The 21,995-nt window shown below is 38.4% G+C and overlaps 1 protein-coding gene across 5 annotated transcripts in view; it reads left to right on the forward strand.

The window, feature by feature from the left end:
• Positions 1-598: 598 nt before the first annotated feature.
• ppp6r2a (protein phosphatase 6, regulatory subunit 2a) overlaps positions 599-21,995 on the forward strand; it is a 38,740-nt gene continuing 17,343 nt past the window's right edge. Inside the window, exons 1-24 of one of the 5 annotated variants that reach the window (XM_067392075.1) lie at positions 599-915; positions 2,740-2,899; positions 4,921-5,184; positions 7,741-7,927; positions 8,035-8,172; positions 8,578-8,643; positions 8,757-8,869; positions 9,030-9,143; positions 9,256-9,382; positions 13,045-13,197; positions 13,330-13,560; positions 14,421-14,485; positions 14,644-14,759; positions 14,865-14,950; positions 15,475-15,555; positions 15,645-15,742; positions 15,929-15,986; positions 16,090-16,217; positions 16,302-16,441; positions 16,527-16,662; positions 16,808-16,857; positions 17,738-17,912; positions 18,436-18,537; positions 18,622-21,981. In XM_067392075.1, the coding sequence (XP_067248176.1) occupies positions 4,958-5,184; positions 7,741-7,927; positions 8,035-8,172; positions 8,578-8,643; positions 8,757-8,869; positions 9,030-9,143; positions 9,256-9,382; positions 13,045-13,197; positions 13,330-13,560; positions 14,421-14,485; positions 14,644-14,759; positions 14,865-14,950; positions 15,475-15,555; positions 15,645-15,742; positions 15,929-15,986; positions 16,090-16,217; positions 16,302-16,441; positions 16,527-16,662; positions 16,808-16,857; positions 17,738-17,912; positions 18,436-18,537; positions 18,622-18,670 (2,640 nt within the window). In that variant the 5' untranslated portion in view covers positions 599-915; positions 2,740-2,899; positions 4,921-4,957 and the 3' untranslated portion in view covers positions 18,671-21,981. The other 4 variants (XM_067392076.1, XR_010895716.1, XM_067392074.1 and 1 more) reach the window with 4 other exon arrangements.

A 21,995-nucleotide genomic window follows, 5' to 3' on the forward strand; every position in this document is an offset into this window, starting at 1 on the left:
TTTAAATTGTAATAATATTTCACAATATTATTGTATTTTCTGTATTATGAAATAAATGCAGCCTTAATTAGCATAAGAGACTTCATTAAAAAAAATTAATGATAGTAATGTTTCCAAAGTTTTGACTGGTAGTGTATATATATATATATATATATATATATATATATATATAGTTTATATATCAGTTTAATGGGAAACAATTACAGAGAGTAAATAATGAATTATAGTTTCAGACAAAGCTCCTCAACGTGTGTCAGTGTATTCAAATGTTGTACAAATGTTTCTTTTATTTTAGGATGTTTTAGGAGACTGAGTTTAGGTTTATCTTAATAAAAAATATGAAAACAAACTCCAGTTTTTGTTATGATTTCAACAAAAGTATGAAACATTCACATTTATTTTATTTCGTTTGTTGTGTTATTACTTTTGTAATTTTCTTTTATTTTCCCCTTTTCCCTATTATTATTATTATTATTATTATTTTAATCTGTTGATGTTGTCTAGGCTAGTGCAAGGTACGCGGGGAGCGCGCACTCGATGCGCAAGCAATAATCTGACAGCACGCGCACGCGCGCGTCTATGACAGAGTTTCGCCATTTTGAATACAAACATATGAGCGATTTTTATTTTCCGATCCCCTTTCCCTCGCCTTGCGTGTGAGCGGCCGAGATAACTCTGCGTAGTGATTAACCGCAGAATAGTTTCCCTAAAATTGAATTTATACATAAAGGAGAGCAGAAAACAACTTTAGTGAGGACGATGGCTCGCTCTTTGGGCAGATAGTTGAGAGGAAAACGGTCTCGTGGCAGCAGCGGGGTTTCACAGAGCGCGCGGGGCAGCAGCAGCAGCAGCGCCACCGCTGCACGGGCCAGACCAGCACTAACAGACAACCGTCTGCAGTCACTCACAGCGGGGGTAAGCTTACATGCACAACCAGTTTACTTGCGCAGATAGTACTGCTGCAACCGACAGTCTCTGCTTTACACCAAACGGTGCTTCTTAGTGAGTGTTTTGCTTAGAAAATGTGTCGTTTGAATTCCCCTCAGAGGAGAAGAAACTTCTGTAACAGATTCAGCAGAAGTTAGCAAGACAAGCTAGCAAACAAACCGAAAACATCTCATTATTTAGCTTTAAATAAAGCCGAGCGCATTTTACACACATATTAACCCATTTTGAGCTAAAAACGAGTGTGTATTTGAGTTGTTTCGGTCGAGTCTGGGGTTGTTATGAAAATACGGAAACCAGTTTTGTCTTTAATATTAGCAGCTGATGCTAACGGCTGCTAGCGGGGCCCAGCTGTAAACATGCAACCACCGAGATTTTCTGATGATAACTGTTAATCTGCACTTAAGATCGTCGTCACATCACGTGTGAGTTTTATAGTAGTACGTCTCCTGGCTTTATAAGGTGTTAAAAATGCTCTGGTATGTTATTGACGTCTATTGTAAACATTGGATTGAAATCAGGTTGTCATTAGTAGCCACATGAGTAATTCAGAAGTCAGTTCATCCTCTCCGGCTATTTAACTATTGAGTTGTAAAACACGATCGCTCAATATCATGACTGCAATCTCATTTGAAGTTTTGTAATGCAACGAACACCCCCTCTGGGGTCCAGGGGTCAGCACAAGTTGCTGGATCAACTTCCTAAGTAGGCAGCTTCTGGACAGTTGTGCAATCAATGGCAGCTTATTTGACCTCAGCTGCTGTCAGAGATCCCATGCAACATCCCCGCTCGTGTCTGCTGTGTGTGGCAGCTTTGCTGCCTGTTACTATTTTTGATGAATTGTAGAGCACAGTCATTTGCTTTCCTGTGTAGAGCTTATTGGGGAGGTCTGTGGTTGTTATTGTTGTACTAAGCTCTGCACGTGCACACAATCATGTCCATATAAAAGAAGGAAACAAGTCCCCTTGTCTTTTTTTTGGCCACTTTTCCCAAATGAAAGAAGTGCTTCAGCTTGCACAGCTGCAGATCAATGATAGAGATTCTTTCCGGTATGTATTTCACTGTGCTGTTTGTCATCAGACGAATATGTAGTGTTCAAGGAAGCTGTTGCCAGCTGCTGCTGCTTTGAGTGCAATATGCGCACAAGATGTGGCGTAGGTCCGCATTTCATTTAAGACTGTACATTAAGCAGACTTTTTATTGTAACTTTCTAGTATTTGGTCTACATTTTGTGGGCCATTGTCTATAGTCAATTAATAATGTAGAAATGTATGAAACGCTTTCAAACCAAGCAGCTTTCCGTTGGTCAGCACTGTGAATCTTGAACTTGAACCTGTTGCAAAATCTGTGTGGGGAAATTTTTTGGCCTTACGTGAAATTCGCGATCGTGTGGATTCCCATTAAAATGGCTAGATTTTGCCTGCGACAAACTATATTAAATGTGACCGTGCTAAAAATCTGAATGCTTGAAATGCTTAAAATAATTGTTTGTGTATCTGCAGTCAGTATGGTTGTGAATTTGAGGAAGAGAACATGTATGTGCATTTGTTTACTGTTGGTAAGGAAATGATTGTTGTATAAACACTTCGTTTTTAGTTCACGAGACCTTCCATAGTTCTGATTTTAGTCTTGCACAGTGTTTCAAGGCTATATGATGCAGTGTGTTTTACATCATAATGACTTTGTACATTGTTTGTCACAATGGTTCACACTGGCACACGTGTTTTTTACACCCTGCCTGCATTGATTTTTTTGAAGGGTTTGCACTTTCTCATACTCGATTCTTTTCCCTAGTGTCAGTCCGTCTGAGGCGTGTATTCGAGGAAGGCCTGGTGGGAAGTGGACCTCATGCAGATTAATGCTAGGTCATTCTGTGCTCTCTGCATTCTGCCACTCAAATGCCTGTCTGCCTGTGGAGGAGGTGTAACTAAGGATTCACACGTTTCATCAGCTGGTAAACATATATTTATTTAACAAATGCTATTAATGTTCCAGGGCTTGAGTTCCTTTTACATAGGCTTACTAACAGATCACATCTCCTTGAGCAAACGAAGCCTATCAGGCCGTGTGAAATGTATCGCCCAGGGTGTGATGCGTGGGCACCAGTCATCTTGAGGGAAAGGTCTGCTTTGTTCATGGCCAGAGTTGTTAGAAAATCTTCACAGCACAGGTGATTTCAATCAGTACTGAAAGAAGGAAAGTTGCTCTTCATGTTCCAGTTGCGTCATGTTTTGTTTTGAGTGGGATGTGTTAGTTGGATGCTTTAAAGGTCCATCAATTATTTTTGTCCCCTTCCTTATTCTTCTGTTCTCCAGATTCTCTTTCATCTGTTAGTTCTGCTTTCCATCGCTATCCCCCCCTCCCCCCTCCCACTCACTCTATAAGTTTGTTCCAAAACCTATTAGGCTGCCTACATAGACAGCTGCTTTTTAAGACTGCTTCATCATGTAACTTCATAAGTGACTGATTTGGAACACTCTACAAAAGTGGTTCTCAACCTGAGGACTTCAGCAAACTTCCAAGGGGACCTCAAAATGACTAAAAAGTATTTGAATTAATAAATTATTATTAAAATTTTAAAATAATCTAACTCAAAATTCAGAATGAAAAAATGTAATGTAAAATGTATTTCTTATATGTGACCATGGCCTACAAAACCAGTCATAAGGGTCATTTTTTTTTAAAAATTTAGATTTATACGTAATCTGAAAGCTGAATGAATAAGCTTTCCACTGATGTATGGTTTGTTAGGATATGACAACATTTTTGGCTGAGATACAACTATTTGAAAATCTGGAATCTGAGGGTGCAAAAAAAAATATTGAGAAAATTGCCTTTTAAAGTTGTCCAAATGAAGTCCTTAGCAATGCATATCCACCAAAAAAAAAATACATTTTTAATATATTTACAGTAGGAAATTTACAAAATATCTTCATGGAACATAATCTTTACTTAATATCCTAATGATTTTTGGCATAAAAGAAAAAGCGATAATTTTGACCCATACAATGTATTGTTGGCTATTGCTATTTATGTTGTTTTTAATTGAACAAAATATAGTTTTTGAAACTTCTGAAATACAATTAATTGTGGTTAATTAATCTTCTAGTTTCTGTTAATAAAACAACAAAAACAAGCTTATTTTTCATAATTAAGCAGAAATACAAAGCCTATATCGCAGGAATATTGTGTTTGACAACAGGTGGCATTTTAATCAAATTGCATCAACCACCTTGTTTTTTGCTTTTTTTTCATCGTGCTTATCGCAATCTCATTCTGGGTTTGCCTTCGCTGCAATAGAAATTTAATTTTAAAAGAAATACTGAGTGTTTACAATATTGCGATTAAACTTTACCTTGTGTAAACGCAATACTTCAATGATCATAATACGATTAAGCTCATAATCGTAGTAACCTCACTCACATTAAACTATGTGATGTGCGCACACCCCATTTTAATCACAGTAAACAAGCATGTAAACGCCACTCTGACAAAAGTGCACATGTGCTCGGACATACACGGATGCAGTCTCATTCACACAACTTCATGAATGAACTCCCTTTTCTCTCCAATCCGAATCACTAAACTGTCAACACAACTCGCTGCACATTCTCTTCTACATATCTTTCTTTCAGAGACAGTGCAAAGTAAGCGATACAGCTCAGGCAAACCCAGTTACAGTGTTCATCATGGTGCCGAATAACCTTCCAATAATTCAAATGTGTTTTCCTTTTGATGTAAGTAGATTAAAACAGTGGCCAGTAACATGCCTACTGTATCATTTGTATAATGGCGGTAAAAATAACCATACTTTTTTGCAAATAATCAGAATAATGAAATTTGCATGTAAACGGGAGTGAAGAGATTTGCTTTATTGGAAATAATCGCATTATTGGTGCACATGTAAACGTAGTCAATCCTGTGCATTATCGCTCGCTTGTCTTTGTTATTCTCACTTTCATGTCTTCTCCGCAGGCCTGTGCTTCCTGCTGCAGCTGCCACCGCCACCATCATGTTCTGGAAATTTGACCTGAACAACACCTCCCATATCGACCAGCTGCTGGATCGAGAGGGCGTGACTCTGAGGGAGTTGATGGAAGAGGAGGATGTCCTGCAGGAGTGCAAAGCACAGAACCGCAAGCTCCTTCTCTTCCTCTCCAAGGATCAATGTATGCAGGAGCTGGTCACCCTCATCACGGAGGAGCCCCCTACTGATCTGGAGGAGAAAACTCGCTTTAAGTAAGATAAAAACACAGCTTCACACATTATTTTGGTAGTTTTGGCCAAATGGACACCGCAACATTAGCTCAGCCGATGAGTTTGCATGGCTACCTGTTTCATCGACAACCGCCAGATAGGGAAGTGTGCAGGAAACCTGTTCGAAACAGCCTTTATTTCAGTTTCACAAAGTAACGCTAATGGAATGGAAAATAGGCCCTTTTTTAAAAAAAAATTGTGTTTAAAGGTGCGATCATATTTATTGTTGATTTGCAAAATTTTGTGCAATGTGGAGTTTGCGTGAGGGTGAAAAAGTTCCCCATACAGAATTTGCTTTAGTTCAGGTTGTTGGTTTGAAGGTGACTTCTGTGTGATTGTTGCTTCATACATCTCTACACTATTTGTCAATAGACAATTGACCTTTTTACCTGCAGAATTTTGCCAAAATTTCACTAATGTGGCCCCACCTTAAGTGTTTATTCACTGCAAATGACCTATAGGCTACATGTAAATATAGCTGGCAGTAAAAAGTATTCCGACTGCTACTGAGAATTGCTAAATTATGACAGTGGGACATATGTGTTGTTCACTGGCGGCCCTGCATGCTCAGAGCTCCTGGTTACAGGAGAGCTGTAAAACTGATGGTGAAGATGTAGAAGTGCAGAGAAGAGATGTGCATTTTAAGCTGACAAATCAAGGAAGAGGAAAGAGAAAAGAGAAGTGATTTAGTTAAAAGGTGATATGTATACTCGTGTATAACATTTTGCTACTTTTATGTTTAAAAGAGCTCTTTATTAGGGTTGTGCTGTTCAATGTAAAATATATGAAATACTCTCATGTTCTGAAGGGTTGAAATCTATCAGCTCTCTCTGTTGGAACCATGTGGTTAGAGGGAGAGAGAAAAAGAGATTACGGTTCATTTAAAACTAATAATTTGCTTCTCTGTGTGTAGGAGGCAGAATCATTTGTCTTAAAATGAGCAAGTGGATTCACTCAGAATGTTTTTTCTCTCTCAAGTATTGTGAAATGTTATTACATTGAGTGAAATATGTTCTCAGTACCACTGATCCAGATTTTTTGCTTAGTGATATTTTTGTGAAATGCAGAATCCTACAATAGATATAAGGCACTGACGCAGAGTTTATTACCCTCTCTTGTGGCACTGACAACACTGCACCACTGAGCTGGCCAGTGTTTACTTTAGTGCTATCTGAGTGACAGAAGATAAGTAGAGCTACAGAACAACTTTGTTACTTTTAAAATACCTTTGTTGGAACCACAAAAATTGGATTTGTTTGTTCATGTTAAAGGCCAAGTCACCATAGACTATTTTGGTGTTGTAGGGCTGGGTGATATGGCCCAAAAAAAATTATCACAATAAAAATGTTGATATCAGTCGATATTGATAAATGTCTGTAGATTTTTGCTCCTAAGTGAAAGTTGTAGAAACGAGACAGTTAATTGTGGTTTTAAACTACTCTTTATTGTCAGAACATCACAAACACTTTTCACAAATCTGTGGTAGAACATTCAAAACATGTTTGAATTCTTTACACTTTTCCAGTCATTTTTCCTTAACAAAATAAATATCTTAATAGAAAAAATAATTTCTTAGTTTCTGCATGTTTAAACAGGTGATATTGTTTCAAATCATGAAACAGGTTTGGTTTTCCTGACTTTGTGTATCTTCAGCACAGTTTGCAAGTGCAGGCTACAATATTAATAATATTACATATTTTGTCTCTTAGAAATGCACATTTGACAGTAGCTTGAGTTAGGATGCAGATGTACATTTATGTTCATTAATAAAAACGGTAACATCTGTAAAAATTGTAACAACCTCATTTTATGTGGTAAAATGCTATGTATCATGGTAATACTATGGTAAAATGTAACTATATGGTATTTGTATGAAAAACAGTAGCCTAAGTACTTTTTAGTATAAATATACATATAACTTAATTACAAAAATACTGTAATTACATTTAAATTACTCTTTTAATACATGTCAACATTAAGAATAAAATTCGATATGAATATTCTACATTACTGCCACAATACCATGGTGCAGTTAGTGTTACTATGGGAAATCCATGCTAAATTATGGTGATTTGTAGATTAAAAAGCCTTCTGAGTGTATCCTTGTGCACAGTGTTTTTCCTGTTTGTCAGCACTGTTTTTATTCTCGCTTTAAACTATTTTAAATCATGGGACGATTGTGTTCTTCGCTGCTTCTAACTAGATCTCACAGCGCTGTTTAGTGGTCGTGTGACCAAGACCGATCGGTGAGGAGTAAATGCGTCTGACTGCTTTAGTAAGCTTGTGCCGTTCTGCTATTTGAAGTTTGAGCCGAACGAATGGTCCGTTTGGCGTGCTATTCATATGTGTTTCGTTCGACTTTTGGTACATTATCAACCAGTAATCGACCTCTTGATATAATTTTAATCGAGGAAAATTAAAAAGCGATAATTATCATTTTATCGCCCAGTCCTAGTCCGTTGCATTTGCTGTTTGATAGTGTTGTCACAATGTAACTTGTAGGTAATATAGACTTTTTGTTTTGTTCTGTTTACCCAGGTTTCCAAACATTGCCTGTGAGCTCCTGACCTCTGATGTGGCTCTTATCAATGATAAGCTGGGTGGAGATGAATCCCTTTTGGAGAAGCTCTACCACTTTTTGGAGCAGGAGCCACCCCTTAATCCCCTACTGGCCTCCTTCTTCAGCAAAACCATCGGCAACTTGATTGCACGTAAAACAGACCAGGTGTGTACACCTGATCTCACATGGCTCTGAATGTAATCAAATAGCACAGTGCTGAGTTATTTGTATGATTTGTATTGTTAGTAAGTTGTCTGTTATTCTACATGCAGGTAATCTCTTTCCTAAGGAAAAAACACAACTTTATCAGTCTGGTGCTGAATCACATTGATGCCTCGGCCATGATGGACCTATTGCTGCGCCTCATCAGCTGTGTAGAGCCTGCCCCTTTGAGGATGGAGGTCCTCAATGTAAGCACACTAATATTTCCATAAATAAATGAGATTTAACAGATTTCTACTTTTAAAAGGACTGCTTATGAGCTGCATTCTGTTTCTTTTCTTGTGTCCAACTATATTTGAATGCAATAACATGTCCTGTGTGAAGTGTCCCATGTGACTTTGACTGTAAAACAAGTGAATTTAGAGGTTCATGTGATGGTTAATCTTGTTTAAAAGCATTTTACGCTGTTCTGCCTTTAGGAGCATGAAGCTTTTGTAGAAATTATATCTTTTAGAAATGTTAATGAGTGATTCAATTGCTTAAATGAGACATTGACCCATGTTTAGCCTGTTATCCTCCAAGCCCTGGCTGAATCCTCACTCGTCATTACGGGGCCGTGATTCTGATCTGTGAATGAATGTGTGTGTTTGCAGTGGCTGAATGAGGAGAGACTCATCCAGAGACTCACAGAGCTCATGCACACAGGGAGAGATGAAGAGGTAGAAATATAACTCACTCTGCTGAACTTTTCACCTCCAGCCCACATGATTTCAGTTATGGAAGTTTAAAAAAAAAGACCAAGTACATTCTTTTTCACTAAATTATTCTGCAGAGACAATCTAATGCATCCCAGACTCTTTGTGACATCATACGACTCAGTCGAGACCAGGCCAATCAGCTGTCAGAGGTCACAGATCCAGACCCCTTACTCGCTGTCCTGGAGTCGTAAGTGCCCAATCTGATTAGCTAAGATCACAGTCATGTAATGTTGTGAGTCATGTGTAAGAATCTACTTACTGAATAAAGCCTGCTGACCAGACAGTGTTCGTTTCTCCGATGTAATCGCCATTTTGTATCTCATCCACTCATGTTGATTTCTTTGTAGACAAGAGAATGTTGCAGAGCTTTTGAAGAACATGTTTGAAGGGGAAAGGACCGAAGCGTCTGTCGTCAATGGAACGCAAGTGCTTCTTACGTTACTGGAGTCACGAAGGTCAGGGTGAGTTCATCCATTACAGGGCCTAATTAAACCTAAAATAAACAGCCATGCTCTCCCTTTTTTTTTTTTTATGTTTCCATGACCGTCTGTTTTCTCTATCTGGTGTTGTTAGGCTGGAGGGTCTGATGGACCTGTATTCTCAGGGATGTGAAAGGTCTTACACTGTCAACAGCAGTATTTTACGTGCTATTGAGCCTCATCTAAAGGACTTCCAGCAGCTCCTACTGAACCCTCCTATGGTACCAGCACTCTCACACACATGCACCTAAACTCCATCTGGGTATAAATGTCATCTCAAGGCCTTTGAGCCATTTGTTCTGTTTTTGTTTTTGTTTTTTTTGTTTTTTGTATTAAAGATACAAGCTAAAGTTTTTTTTCACAGATGATACTTGCTCTGTTTCAAAACTTAAACTTAAGCTGCCTTGCTGTCTAAATAACTGAAGTGAAACCTCATAAGTGACTGATTTTGAACGCTCTACATCGTTGACAGCACCTTCCTGTCACTTAAATAGCACTCTTGACAATAAGCTCATTAATGCCAAGTTTACACTACAGGACTTTAAACGTCGGCAGATTGCTGTGCTGTTCAGATTACATTACTTGTTTTGGAGTCTTGAAGTCGTTGTGATGTTGTCACTACGTGACACTACGTAAATGATCTGCAACAAGGAGGTTACACACTACACGAGCTGGCAACAACTCTGTCACCCAAAGACTTTATTTGAAAATGGACATTGGGAAGAAATTGGACTAAATTCTGAATTAAATTCAATTAAAATGAACCCTTTCACACATAAGTTTAAATATCTTAATAATCTATAATGCGAGATGGGTGCTGCCTTGTTTGTTTGTGCTTTAGTTCAGAGAGTCCTGTCAGTCGGTTTATAGGCTACAGCATGTTAATTCATCCATTTATACCGAAATACATGTGTCTGGTGAACTGGGAGAAGAATAGTGTGAGCTTCATAGTTACTTACACAATATGTATCTGATATGAATAAACATCAGCAAATTATAGGCTATTTGAATGGATTATTACTGCTTCCATAGACATCAGTGTATATTTCATTGGCTGTTGCGTCACGACATACGACACCACAGGATATCGAGTCAGCCGACAGCTCCAGATATTTAGCCTGCTAGATATTTGTCTGACGTCAGCGAGCCTCTTTGATCGTTGAGTAGTTCACACATAAAGATTGGCAAGCACCGATCACCTGCTGATTTTCCCCCGATCACAGCCCGACCTGTTGGCATTTAAAATTGGATGCATATTATTGATCTTATTGTGAATGATTCATCCATGCTTGTTTAATTTTTTACAGTCTAATTTTTAAATCAAAATGTCATAACTAACCCATCCCTCTGCAATCAACTGTAAAGCACACAATAATTTTGGAGTGCAATTCCCACATCTCAAAATTCCAAGATGTGGACCCAAGTCTACCCTTTTTTGATAATCTGTTACACTTGGATGTACGTCACAGTTCAGAAGAAACGTTCTACTTCCAGTTCGTCGTGACTTTAGGGTGTCTTAGAAGATGATATTGCTGCAGTCTTCAGGAGCATAATTTTAATGATGCCTTTAAGGGGACCTATTATACCCCTTTTCACAATATGTAATATAAGTCTCTGGCATCCCCAGAATGTGTATATGAGGTTTCAACTCAAAATACCCCTTAGATCATTTATTATAGCCTGTCAAATTTGCCCCTATTTGGGTGTGAGCAAAAACACAACATTTCTGTGTCCCCTTAAATGCAAATTAGCTGCTGCTCCCGCCGATTCTGGGAGTCGCAGCCCGATTCCAAAACGATTCTTGATATTTTTTTCTTATTGATTAGTCTTATTATTAACTTTTTTTATTATTTAATTACATATGTATTTATAAGTACTTTTTAAAATAATTACACATTAAAATTTAATTAAAACAATTGCATGTTATTGATTTTAAATAAACTAATATAAGACAGGGCTTCGATTAAGCCAGGATTAGGCCTTAGTTTAATTAGGACATCTAAGTAGCTTTTATAAACGTGCCTTAGAAAAAAAAAACATTACTGGTGTGCATCTTGAGACAAAACATGGTACTGATATATTTTAAGACATGTCAGTGCAAGTTGCTTTCAGTTAAGACAGATCAAACATTTATTTTAGTTTGGGACTAGGTTTAAGCCTTGTCTGTGAAACCAGAGGAAAAGCTAGTGAATAATAAAGAGGGAGAAAAACAAAACAAACAAAAAAACATTACAAGCAATAAACAAACAGTGCTTTCAGTATTTAAGAGTATCTGAACATTTTCCTTTCAAGCGCTGTGAGTGATTTTTCTTTCTTTTTTTTCTCAGCTTTACTGTTGTTGATTATTATGATGACATCACAGAGAGTGGGAGATCTAATAAGCTGCATTCACACAAATGCACAGATCTCTTTTGAAATATAAGATGTGGTTTTTCCTGTCTGTTTGATCCCTTAAAGGGATAGTTCACCCAAAAATGAAAATTTGATGTTTATCTGCTTACCCCCAGTGCATCCAAGATGTAGAGGACTTTTTTTCTTCAGTCGAAAGCAAATTATGATTTTTAACTGCAACCGCTGCCGTCTGTCAGTCAAATAATAGCAGTGGATGGGAACTTCAACTATAACAGTAAATAAAACTTGCTTAGACAAATCCAAATTAAACCCTGCGGCTCGTGACGGCACATTGATGTCCTAAGACACGAAACGATCGGTTTGTGCGAGAAACCAAACAGTATTTATATAATTTTTTTTCCTCTAATACACCACTATGTCCAACTTCGTTCAGCTTCCGGTTAGTGAGGTCTGATATTGGAAGTGATGTCTTGACATAACTGAGGCAGCGTTTGTAGAGCTTTGGGAAAACACCGGCGAGTGAGACGACACACTGCAAGCGTCAGGAAAGCAACTGGAAGCAAGCAGAATAAGTTTCTAAAGCACACGTAGCGCCATCTGGCATCTGTGGTTAAAAACTAAGTTAAACTGAGAATCTTTCTTCCCATCGCTAATGTATTGTATGACCAACACAATATGAGAAACTCTGGTTGCCTGTTGGCCAGGCATATATGCGTAGCGTGCCAAGTTGATGCTTCCTTTGCAGACTGCTTACTACTTACGTGTTACGTGACGAGCGTGTAATTGCAGCCTTTGCAGTTAAAGAAATGTCATACTGCGATATTATCGCAAATGCGATTAATCATTCAGCCTATTGCTCAACAACAACAAAGCTGGAGAATCTCTCGCAGCCAAAGTGATTATTGTTATTAATGGTGTTCAGCCTAACAGTCGAGTCGGACACTGATGGAGAGAATGCAACTGGACGTTTCTGAATGGTTAGTGGATAAATGTATGTAGTTGCTGTGAAGTTGATTCAACACATCAACTAGTATGTGCCGTCATGTTAATCTTTTGTGCAAATCCAGCATTGAATTGACCCTTGTTTGTCCGGCGTAAAATGATGGCATGGCAACAACTTTCTACTACAACAACTCTTCCTCTTCTCTAAAGCAGCCCAACATTGCCTCGCCCCCTTTGTTGCATGTTCCCGGGGGCAGGGTCTATGTAAATTTTGGGGTTTGTGATGTCACCAACCTGGAAAGAATCTTGTTGTTGTCCTTAAAAAGCAATTTCTGTAAAAGAAAATATCTCCCTTTCCATTGAACTTTGAGCGTCGTAACTTTGCAGATGTTGTTTATGCTCAAACAACAACATTACACACTAACAAAAATGGGAAAGGGAAATCATAATCAAGGAACCCAAAGTGTGTCGGTCTATGTTGGCTTACTAAGTTGTGGAACAGAGCTACTGACTCAACAATCATTGTGCAATGGTGAGAGTAATGGCCCTTTAACAATCCGTTGCTCTCCCTCCACTTGCTGTGAAACAGAGAAGTGCAATACTCACTACAGTGGGCGTTCTGGAGCAGCCCCTGGGGAGCGCCCGCCTTCATGTGGCCAGACTGGTAGCTTCTTTGCTGCAGACTTGCGACCTCAGCATCTGCCAAGAGATCTGCAAACTCAACACCATGGACCTGCTGTTGGTAAATCACTTACACACACAAACTGAATATTGCAGACTCAACGCTATGAGCTGGCTGTGGGTGGACGATCTTGTTTTTCATCATTTTTTCCTCTCCTCCTCATTTCCTCTCTCCCTCACTCTCTCGTTGCAGGATTTATTCTTTAAATACACCTGGAATAATTTCTTGCACTTGCAAGTGGAGCTGTGTGTGGCATCCATCCTGAACCACTCAGCCCACACGGACCTCCAGAACCCAGGTCTGCAGAACCACGAGGAGAGACCAGCTACTGGCACAGGCAGCCAGGCGGAGGAGGGAACGCCTAGCCAGAACAGCAGCTCAGATTCAGCAAACACACCAATTCAAGATGCACTTGTTGCCAATGTAGGCCATCTGCTGTTGTTCATATCTGTTTTTGATTATAACCGCTTTCTTACAGCGCTTGTCAGATTGTCAGATTAGCTTAGAGGAAACAGGGTAGTGAGGATATTAGTGGTTCTTACGAATGCCAACATTGCATACTGTAATTCAAAAGTTTGGTCACTCAATTTTCACTTTTTTTTTTTTTTTTTTTTTTTTTTTTTTTAAGAAATTAATAGTTTTAGCCAGGATGCATTAAATGGATCAAAAGTGACATTAAAAACATGTATAATATTACAAAATATCTTTGGTTTCTAGTAAATGCTGTTATTTTTTAACAAAAGTATTAAGCAGCACAACTGTTTACAACATTGATAATAATAAAATGTTTTTTTAGCACCAAAATCAGCATACTACAATGCTTTCTGAAAGATCATTTGACACTGATGACTGGAGTAATGGCTGCTGAAAATTCAGCTTTGCCATCACAAAAATAAATAACATTTTAAAATATATTTATATAGAAAACAGTTGTTTTAAATTATTATAACATTCTGCAATATTACTTTGCATAAAATACTTTTCAAAAACATGAAAAAAATGACCTAAACTTTTGAACGGGAGTGCATTGCACATACTTAGGTTTAGGAATCTGAACAAACCCCAGAGCCTAAGTACTGAAATTTGACCTTTAATTCATCCTGCAGTGCTTGTGCTACAGATATGAATGATAACTCAAATCTTGTGGTTTGTTGAATATGTGTCACTTTTGTTTCATTTGTTTGCCTTGTTCTTTGTCCTTTTTTGGCTTTGCGTTTATCTTCCCTCTCTTTGTGTTTCCTGTTGTTTATTAATCACAATGTTTGGCTGTCTGCTTTCCTCAGCTCTTCCAGCATTGTCGGCTAGTGCAAAGGATTCTGGATGCTTGGGAGGAAAATGACAAAACCCAGTAAGAGCTTCTCATCTGTTTCCTGTCATTGATTTATATGCATTGAGTCTCTAACACGTGTGATAGTCCCATGAAGCTCATCTTCATACCCATCTTTGTCAGTATGTGTTTGATGTCTGTCTGTTGGCTGATTATAGTTTCTCTACCTTCATCTCTAGGGCTGAAGGGGGCAGACGGAGGGGAAATATGGGTCACCTGACAAGAATTGCAAACACTGTGGTTCAAAACCTGGAGAAAGGGCTGGCTCACTCTCAAATTAATGACCTAATTAAAGGTTTGTAGTGCAAGAATATGTCAAAAGAACCACTGAGTTTATGCAGTGATGATGGCTGAGATATGAGAGTGCTTACTGGAATCATAATGACTTGTATTACCACAGAGCTGCCAGAGGACTGCAGAGGCCGCTGGGAGAGTTTTGTGGGTGAGACTCTAAGAGAAACCAACAGGAGAAATACAGTGGATTTGGTGAGGAATGCATTCACACACACATTTCATTGCATTGGGGCAGGTGAAAAATAATGGATATTTAAATTTAGTCAAGAGAGTTCAGTTTTAACCCTTCTGATGCATGAATTCTTAAATCACAAATTATAAATACTAATAAAATATTAATAATAATAATACAGGTATTAAATATATGAATTATTTTGTTTTGTTTTTATTTCAGAGCAAGAGTATAATCATTCCAGGTCTTCTTTTTGTCTTTCAAATTGTGTTTTGAAAGAGTTAACAAATCTGTCCACTGAAACAGATGATAATAGTAAATATTTCAGAGATGCGTAGCACTTCCCTACTTTCCTCTAACATCTATATAAAGATGCAACATCATACCTCGAATCGTCAATGGCATTTAAAGCTCTGTTCACAAGAGCTTTGATAGTAGACACCAATCATCAGGGTTACATTGTGAGGTTTATTTTAATAGATGTCATATTCAGAGCATGTTACATGGTTTAATGCTGATTTCAGGTTCTCGTCCTGTGTTTCAGGTGAGCACTCACAACTTACACTCATCTAGTGAAGATGATGACATGGAGAGCCCCTTCCCCAATGATCTGTCCATCCAACAGGTAAGAAGCATCAAATAAAGAGCTAGCATGAGTCTACTTTAAGCTCCTTACAGCTGACTGGGTAAGTATGATTATTTTCTGCCTTTCAGGCGTTCTCTGATTACCAGATTCAGCAGATGACCGCCAACTTTGTGGATCAGTTTGGTTTTAATGATGAAGAGTTCAGTGAACATGATGAAAATATCAAGTGAGTGCTAAAGATGCTGTGTGTCTGCATGTGTCTAAAATGTTTAAACGTTTCTCAGATCTAGTGATAAGAGTTGAAATAGATGTCAGAATGCTGCAAAGACTCGCATTGAAGTATAGCTTTGATATGTTTTGTGGTGAAGATTATCAGTGATAATCTTTTAAGAGACCTCTTTATATCTTGCAGTGCTGCATTCGATCGGATTGCTGAAATTAACTTTAATATAGATGCAGATGATCATAGTGTAAGTGCCTGAAAACACCATTCATTATTCAAATGATCTCTAAACCCTGTTGTAAGTGTTTGTTTTGGTGCTTTGCTTTATATGGGTTGTTGTGCTCCTGTAGGCCAATGCTGCAGCTTTTGAGGCGTGTTGTAAAGAAAGAATCCAGCAGTTCGATGACTGTGAGGAAGAGGAGGATATTTGGGATGAAAAAGAAATTAACTATGCAACACAAATCAAATCCAGATCGAGGTACAGCACACAGTTGATATGCTTGAGGAAATAGATTTGGCTGTTGTGTTTATTGAATTCATATTTTCTATTTATTCTTTTCAGGTTTGGGGTGTCTCTTTCTTCAGATAATTCACCCAAGAGTACCGTAAGGAATGGGGGTGGAGGCCGCGGGTCGGCCTCTGAGGAAGAGGATGTTGAGGAAGAGGCCAGTCCTCAGCAGTCTACAGCAGCTCAGACTCAGAGTGAGTGCTACAACATCCCCCACAACTCTGAATTTTTCAGCTGAATTTATTCGATAAACATTCTTTGTATTTGTGTTGTGCACAGACTCAGGCTGGGCAGCGAGTTTTGGTGAGACAGAGGTGAGCTCCTCTGGTGCTTGGGGTGGCTCCCCTCAGCAGGGCAATGAGCGTTCGCAGGACACAGGCTGGGCCACCTTCACTGAATTCCAGCCTTTCAGCAGGTAAAGCCACTAAAGAACACTTTAATGCTACATATGACACTGTTTTGGAATGTTTTTAAAGTGAGCAGCAAATATTGGTTGGTTTGGATATTTGAATTATGGGAGTGCCTTTATCTCTCCTAATCCATTGGCTTTTACATTATAGCACAGAGTCCAGCAACACTGAGGGACCTCAACAGGGCCAAGGGAAGGACTGTGAGTAGCTCTGTTTGCATCTGTTTTTTTATTTTTGTTTGTTTTAAATTGACCTGATCGAATTTAAAGCGTTAATATTTGAGGAATCTCATTTTCCTTGATCTTTTGAGTACCAGTATTATTTACTGTAACTTTCATAGCTCAAAACTTCCTCTCCAGTCCAAAAAGCCCATCTATGGAATCTGAGCTGCAAAAATGCATCGTTCTGAAGTTCTTGACATTAACCAACTCCAAAACATTAACACGTGATTGCCTACATTTACATGTCAATGGCATGGTGCAGTAATACCGATGAAGTATATAAACTAGAACAGTGATTCTCAACTTGTTTGGCCATGGGACCCACATTTTTCATGGTCATTAAGCCACAACCCAATTTTACCCAAACGCGATGTACCAGTTGCGTAATTTATTGGTACTTTTAGGTAATTTCAGCATACCTATGACGTTGCATGCTCGTAATTTCTTTTGCGCTTTATTTATAATGAAGTTATATACAACGTGCACCGCCGCATTTGCGCATGGCAATTAACTGTGTGATAGGAAAGTTTGTTTTTCTGAGGTGAGTTTTTATTTCATAATAAGTTACAAAAATAACGGGGTTATGGGGTTTGTTTACGATACAGTTACTGAATCGGGACAACACGTTTTTCTCAGTTACTCTACTTAAACTCAACAGCTTTCGTGCATCAGAAAAACATAGCATTATGTTTGTTTCTTTGACTGCACTCCACGACCCTCTCAAAACGATCTTGCGACCCACTTTTGGGTCGTGACCCACCAGTTGTGAAACACTTAACTTGAAAAACTTTTTGAAACCTGAAAGTGTTTTTTTTTTTTTTTTTTTTTTTTTTCTTTCTCCCTTTTTTTTTTCTTTCAGTGGCCGGCAGTGGTTCAGCTACTGGAGACTGGGAAGGAAGTCCTGGGCAAAAAGCCCCTCTGGTGGCCTCAGACAGCAGCTCGTCTGGAGGCTCAGACAGCGAAGAGGACCCTGGGGAAAATAAGGCAGAGGGGTCCCCTAAAACACCTGTCAACAAGGCAACAGCACCTTCGAGGTAAGAACACTTTGCAAAGTAATAGCAGCTGATGTGTTTTCTTGTAGATTCAGAAAGTATGTCAGACCATACCAAAAAATGTGAATTCCATTCGGACACTTTCCTATATCAGAAGCACATTATTGACTTAAGGTGCAGTCGCATTTACTGTTCTGCGAATTTTTGCATACGAAATCCGGGCATTTTAATAGGAATCCATGCAATCTGGAATTTTTGTAACGGTGAAAGATTTCGCAGTGGGTTCTAATTTGTTGCACAAATTTGCAATGTTAACCAACAGGAAGCTGCCTGGTTTGAAATTGACTTTAATGTTGAGTCATGCTTCATACATCGCTAAACTATCAACAGTGGACTGTTTTTGCCCACAAACATGAACTAATGTGACAACACCTTTAGAATAACTGCCACTCTACTTGTCCAAGTGATTCAAACAAGTTTAAATGATTGAATACTGATTTTCAAAGAGTGATTATTGATGTATAAGGACGTAAAAGTATTTGGTGGCTGCACTTTTTCTCTGCAGCGAGGTGCCTACTGATGCTATGGAGAAGCTCAGCATCACCGACAGTAGTGAGTCTTCAGCGCCTACAGAAGAGTCAGACGCCACCACTGTGACGGAGACGAGGTAATAGTGAATGTGTATCAAGCTGATGTTACATGATGGATAAACTGCCTCCATCCTCTCTTACTCACTCTTATGCCTCTACAGAGTCGAGGCACCCACTTCCGCTGAGGTTATGCCTAATGGACCGGTCTGAAGGCCCTGGATAGGAGTCCGACCCACTCTCCGCCTCTTCCATTTTGAACCCCCAAACCTCAATACCACTTTTGGTGTTTAAATAAAGAATGCTGCCATGTTATTGGTCCTGGATACTGCCAATCAGCCCATCATTGGAGGAGGAAGCCAGGGGCACGTAACACAAACCAGTAACCAGTACAGTGCTCAGAGGTGTTAGTCTTTTAATCTTTTCAACTTTGTATGGGATATGCACAGTTTTAAATGTAGCAGTGACCGCGTGTGATTACAGGATCTGTCAGGACTTCTTTATTTTCCTCGGTTTGTGTCCCTCCCTTAATTTTTCTGGATTCTTTTTCGCTCTCAGCCTTGGATGGTAGAAAACAGGGATGTGAAGGTCCTGATCGGAAAGCACAGGCTCATCCTTCGCGGCATAACGTCTCGAACATCCTCATGCAAAATCGAAAGCCTCGTTGCCTGAAAACAGCCTCTGCGACAATTTACTGTATGTTGAAGCACAACTAAAGTGTTCTGTAATGCTTGACACTTTTCTGCACAGGTCACCGCCCCGCCAAGTTCACTTTTAGGATTTTTTTTAAACATTATTATGGCCTAATCTCATTAAATCATGTATTTGAATGTTCTTGAAAGTGCTTTGGGGCAGAAATGTATGAAATTAGAGTTGATACTCTGACATGGTGTCCACGTTGGCACTTGTGCAATAACGTTTAGCCATTTAATTTAAATTCGACTCATTCGTAAAATATACATTTATGATGGGGGTGGGCCTATTTGAACTTTTTCGACTTTCTTTTCATTGCATGCAAAATGTTATTTATCAAGCATATACAAGCAACTGTTTTTCCAACAACGTTCTAGACCTTCTGATTGTATTGAATTACATTCGTCCGTTTTTTTTTTTTTCTTTTCTCCCCGTAGATTGACTAAACAGTTTCTACCTAATTTTCTAGTGCATTTATTTGTTAAGCTTTCTGAAAATTGAATCATGGGTTTAAAGCAAAAAGTAATCATAATGACCTTTGCCTTAAGTTACAAATCCTTCAGAATCCCTGTAACAGGACAGAAGGGTTTGCCTCAAAGCAAACAGGCTTTTTTGTCTGTTTTTAAATGTCACCCGATCATAAAAGAACCGCCGCCACAATTTTTATTTGCATCCCTATCAATGCCAATGCAGTACTTGATTTTTTTTATTTTTTTTCCCCCAGAGGCCAAGAAATGTTGCCCAACTTCCTAGTATACTATACTCTATGAAATGCTCCACAGGACAGTGTTATGCATCATCAGATTTTTATTTTTAATTTTATCAGAACTCTCTATATGCTGTCAGAAAGACTTTTTGAACTTGTCTCAGAACCTTCCGGTAGCTCTCGTTGGAAATACCAAGATCCACCTCTTGTAATATTTCATCCTGAACATCATGTGATTATTTTTTTTTTCTCCAGGAATTTCTTTTTTTGGCTATCACAATTCACGCATCATATCTCTGCAAGCTTACGATGGTACCAAATCTGTTGGATTACAGGATTGGGATATTGCATTATTTATTTTGCACTTATTGAGGTGTTAGTGCAGAGACCTGGTTTCCCATCATGCATTGGAACGCCATGTTTATTTCACTCTTTCATGGTCTTTGCCTCTGGAGTGTAAAGTCTCCATTGACTCTGCTTCTTATATCTATAACATGTTCAAATAGGTTTGTTTCCAAAGCCAAAAGTATGTATTTGCCTTTTTATTTTCTCTTTTCTTTAACTGTTTTAAAAAAAAAAATCTTATTTTTAACTTTAACCAATATTATTTTACATATTGTAGAGATTCTAATTTATGTGATCTTCAGCAACCAAAATATTGCTCTGTTCAATTCTGTTCATGTGTCTGGAGTCTGGACTGTTTCTGTACTTTCACAGCTATAGGTTGAGTGTTAAGAGCCTTGTATTCATTCATCGTCCCAAGAGTCTCAGTTACACAGATAGATATTTTACAGATGAGGTATTATTTTCGAGAGCTGCCAAAAAGTTTTAATTTTAATAATTGTTCCGGGTTCAATTGTATTACAACAGAAAATACTTTTGACTCAATCCTCAGATTGCATAAACATCGTTTTCCAGTCATCCACTTATAGTGTAAGTTTATTTTATGACATTCGCTGTTTCTATGGTATATCATATTAATGTAAAGACAGGACGAGTGATAAAGCCACTTGGAATACTCGATTCTGATTGGTCAATCGCTGTCGTCCAGACTCCATAGCAACGCTCACACTTTTGTTTCATACTAAAACGCAACTGGCGCCATCTTGTGTTTTAGTTATCACTTCTAGTGAACAGGGGGGAAAAAATCAGGTAAATTCAACTCAAATTAATATTTTTTTTTTTTTTTTCCTGCTAAATAGCTGTGTACTGAGCAGTATAATGTACAATAAAACGGCCATTATTACTTGGCAAAGCAACAAACAAACTGGACTAGAAAAGTAACGTTAGCCCCGCTGACGAGTTTGACAACTGCTGTATCTTAAATAACGTTTTTTTTTTGTACAACGTACACGTTATTTTTTATTAGTAATCTCATTATTATTTGTTTATTAGAAACCAAAGAGTTCGAAATTATTCTGTAGTAACTAACAGCATTGAACCCGGAACATTTTAAGCAGTTGTACAAGTTCCCTCCCTACAATTCTCAAATTCTCTCCCTCTGGATTTCATGGATGTGTTTTATGCACTTGTAAATAGTGGTTATATATCTACATGCCATAATAATGATGCTGGATTTGAGCAGGTGGAGGGGAAGGACACATGCTGCAGGATAAATGAATTAATTACCATGTTTCAGAGCACTTCACGTTCAGAACTTCCCACTAGTCATTTGTTTTAGAGCATTCAAAAATGGAGACAAGGAGATATAGTTTTTAAATGTGACTTGTCAGAATATAAGGTATTCATTGATGGCATAAAAGTAGTTCTCAGCCAATAACAAATTGACATTTGTATAGACTGGGTCTGTACATTATATTGTTGCCTACATCAATACCTATATATATTTTGATATTTTCAGAATGGAATAAATCTGTTATTGAGAGAAATGATTTTCATCGGTTAAGCTGACAGAGTGAAATGCACCATCTCTTGTGCAGCTGTGTACTTTGAAACCTTCTCTGGTCTTTTCTTAGGCCAATGAGAACCGAATAGAGGCCTTCCAGGAATCTACAATCTCCTTTATAAACACATGTGCCAATTTGGATGTGTGCATCATGCTTTGATGAGGCAGAACAGATGCTAGGGTTATTCTTGGGGGTTCTCAGCCTTAATCTAAATAGAGGTAAGACAAAACCC

The sequence above is a fragment of the Chanodichthys erythropterus genome, chromosome 8 (assembly GCF_024489055.1).
Source record: "Chanodichthys erythropterus isolate Z2021 chromosome 8, ASM2448905v1, whole genome shotgun sequence".
Taxonomy (NCBI): Eukaryota; Metazoa; Chordata; class Actinopteri; order Cypriniformes; family Xenocyprididae; genus Chanodichthys; species Chanodichthys erythropterus.